Raw genomic sequence first — 2,948 nt, 5'->3', positions numbered from 1 at the left:
TGTGTTTGCTGAACTCTAGAAATACATGCACCTCGACTACTCCCGGTGGAAGGAAAAAGTCACACCCATAAGAAAGATTCTTTTGTCTATTTATAGTAAAAATATAATGAAGAGTCCTACTCAAACTCTTTCACATGACATTTATCAAGAAAGCAGTTCTTCCAATGAGCTTTTTTGCAACCCCTAGTAAGCTGTTCCAGTCACTCACATCTGCCTGAGGAATGAAGATTCAGGGAAATCAAGCAATTGGATTCAATCAAACCTCTCTTATTATGGGCAAAACCTCAAGTAAAAGCATTCAACAGCATTCTGAGCCTACAAATTATCCGCTTAAACTAACAGTAGGTCCACACTCTTCTTTCCAAGAAAAAGCCAAAAAGATAACCTTACTCCCTATGGTAGAGCCATGACAATATTGACAAAGGAAGCAAATTTCATGAGCCTAATTATCAGAAAAAGAGTGCCTTGTAGGTTCGCAGATCTTGACAGTTCCAGGAAAATAAAAGTTACAAAAAAAAAAAAAAAAACTTTTCTGATAGTACAAGAGTTGCAAGAAAATTCTAAGCACATATGCGATGTCTAGAGTGCAACAAACAAAGGCTTCATGAGAAACCAAGCATCCAAAACATTACAAGTTCAAGATGACATCTGCAGTAAATAAAAACCTACAATATAAGGTGACATTTCTAGTACTCCGCTACCAAACCACGTCCAGTCTAGTCGTGCAAAGCATACTTTTCATAAGTAATAACAACATTCTTAGATGATCTTGGAATGTCTAACAGTTTCTTTGCAATTCCCGATAAATACCGGGAGAAACAGCTCTCTTTACATTTCCAGCATTTTCTTCTCTTTCCTACGATAACAAACTTCTTTAAAGCCACTGCATTCTTTATAAGAAACTTCGAAAGTTTGAAAAGCTTATCACCCCATTCACACCAGAACTCCTTCGGACATTTCTCTGTGCAGCCGACAATCTTAACATTCTTGAGATTGGGAAACACAATGTCAGAAATCCAATTCCACAAACTGATATTATCTACTTCATCGAAATAGCTTAGCTCAAGTTCGCAGTGGAAATCAGTCAACTGTAATAAGGAATACAATCAGGACCAAATGGAGGTCTACAAACTAATGGGAATATTCGACAGAAGAAAAAATAAAATGATGTCACAGCAACAGTGTCTGATATAGAACAATTTTCAAAACCCGCAGTTCTCAACAAATGATAACAATATCTAATTCATGTCAGAAATACTCGAGCAGTACATAAACCAAGCTAAAAGAGGTTTAGTTGGTTACCAACCCTTTTCCTTTCTTCCGCTCATTTACCAGATAGAAAGCAACTACTCTGATCAATTAATTTATAGCTTTATAGTGACAAAAGATTCTTAATGATAATTAATGCTTTATTTGCATTCTCATTAACACTTTCAATCTTTGGGGGTGTTAACAGTTAAGAATTCACAAAGTGAAAGATGGCTATTAAGAAAGAGCATAAATTAGAGAGAATAACGACCTTAACTCCCAAGTGTATGTTCAGTGTCTCCAAAAGAGGTGATGCCCGCAATAGGCTAGCTACTCCATACAAATTATACTCTGTCACATGCATCTCTAACGTTAGACATTTGCATCTCAATTCTGGAAGTGACACTTCTTCATGTTCATTTTCTTCCAACATGAATACAACCTGGTGATATAATCTCAATGAAATTAGTAAAGGATAGAGAAAGAAGCAACAATAAAGAAAGATAATCCATAATAAAAAAACTAGTGCTATGACAAATCTAACCACTATAAGGAACAACAACGTACATAATGCTAGTTTCTAAATAATCTATTGCCAGTAAATAAATATCCAACTTCAGAAAGTAGATAAGAATATCATAGAAGGTCACAAAAGGCGAAGACAAGATCATTCTATATGTATAAAAGAAATTTCTTTCAATTATTCACCAAAATATATTTTTTCGCTGAAAATTTCATGTATACAGAATTTCATAATAGCATTAGATTATGAAGGCCGTTCTCTGTCTCAGGTTTACATCTTGCAATTCTTTGCTAATAAAATCAAATAAAGAACAAGGTCTTTAGACGTAAAAACAAACCTTTGCGAACCAACTTCCAATTGTTAGCTGAGTCACACGACTCAACTTTTGAAGATAGTCCAGAACAAGGTTCTCGGAAACTTGATGATAATCACGACACATGTCTTCCTCATCAGCATCTTCATCTTCATCCCGAGATTCAGTGATACATGTAGTCTCAAAAGGAAGGCTGGCAGAAACCAAAGAGGATACATTTACTAGCCTACACTTGAGATGTCCAAGATCTCCTGAAATATCCAAATGCTGAATATGTGGGGCAATAATTTCCAAAAGCTCCTCATTTCCATCACAAGGCTTCAAATAGCCAGCCAACGTTAGTCTCTTTACATTTAAAGAGGTAATTTCAAGAAGATGAAAACCATGGAATGCTGACAATTTCAAAGTTTCCAAAGCAGGACAACCTGACAGTAAGTTCACAATATCATCATCATCTAACTCTATCCAATCCAGCTTTAGGCTCTTTAAAGAGTTCCAAGCTATGACCTGTCCTTTATCAAACACCCAATGGCTCAAATCCAATCTAATTAACGACGAATTAGCGTACATAGTTAGAGGCAAAATGTAAGTGAGATCACAACCACGTGAACACAAAAAAAACATCTTCCGCTTTTCTTTCCACAGCAAAACTAATCCACTGGGTAATTTCCAACTCACAGTTCCAATAAGAGGTGTAATCTAAATCGAGATGGAATTTTTTGATTTTGGAACAAGTGGAATGAGTTAAAACATGGTCCACAAAGGATACAAAGTTTCGTGACTCGGAATGACTCTTAATGAAAAGGAAATTATGAATTGAAGTCCAGAGATAACGCCACCTCTTTGAGACAACACATGATGCAA

General features: G+C 35.8%; 1 protein-coding gene across 1 annotated transcript; it reads right to left on the bottom strand.

Annotated features, from left to right (window-relative positions):
- Nucleotides 1–547: 547 nt before the first annotated feature.
- LOC132627479 (F-box/LRR-repeat protein At3g03360-like) lies at nucleotides 548–2,681 on the bottom strand. The gene is made up of 3 exons (XM_060342843.1): nucleotides 2,109–2,681; nucleotides 1,520–1,690; nucleotides 548–1,088 (listed from the first exon to the last, which is right to left on the bottom strand). The coding sequence occupies exons 1-3, from the start codon at nucleotides 2,652–2,654 to the stop codon at nucleotides 717–719; spliced, it is 1,089 nt and encodes a 362-aa protein (XP_060198826.1). The 5' UTR covers nucleotides 2,655–2,681; the 3' UTR covers nucleotides 548–716.
- Nucleotides 2,682–2,948: the final 267 nt, after the last annotated feature.

Source organism: Lycium barbarum, chromosome 2 (genome assembly GCF_019175385.1).
Source record: "Lycium barbarum isolate Lr01 chromosome 2, ASM1917538v2, whole genome shotgun sequence".
In the NCBI taxonomy this organism is placed as follows: Eukaryota; Viridiplantae; Streptophyta; class Magnoliopsida; order Solanales; family Solanaceae; genus Lycium; species Lycium barbarum.
This window is presented reverse-complemented; position numbering and strand designations above follow the sequence as displayed.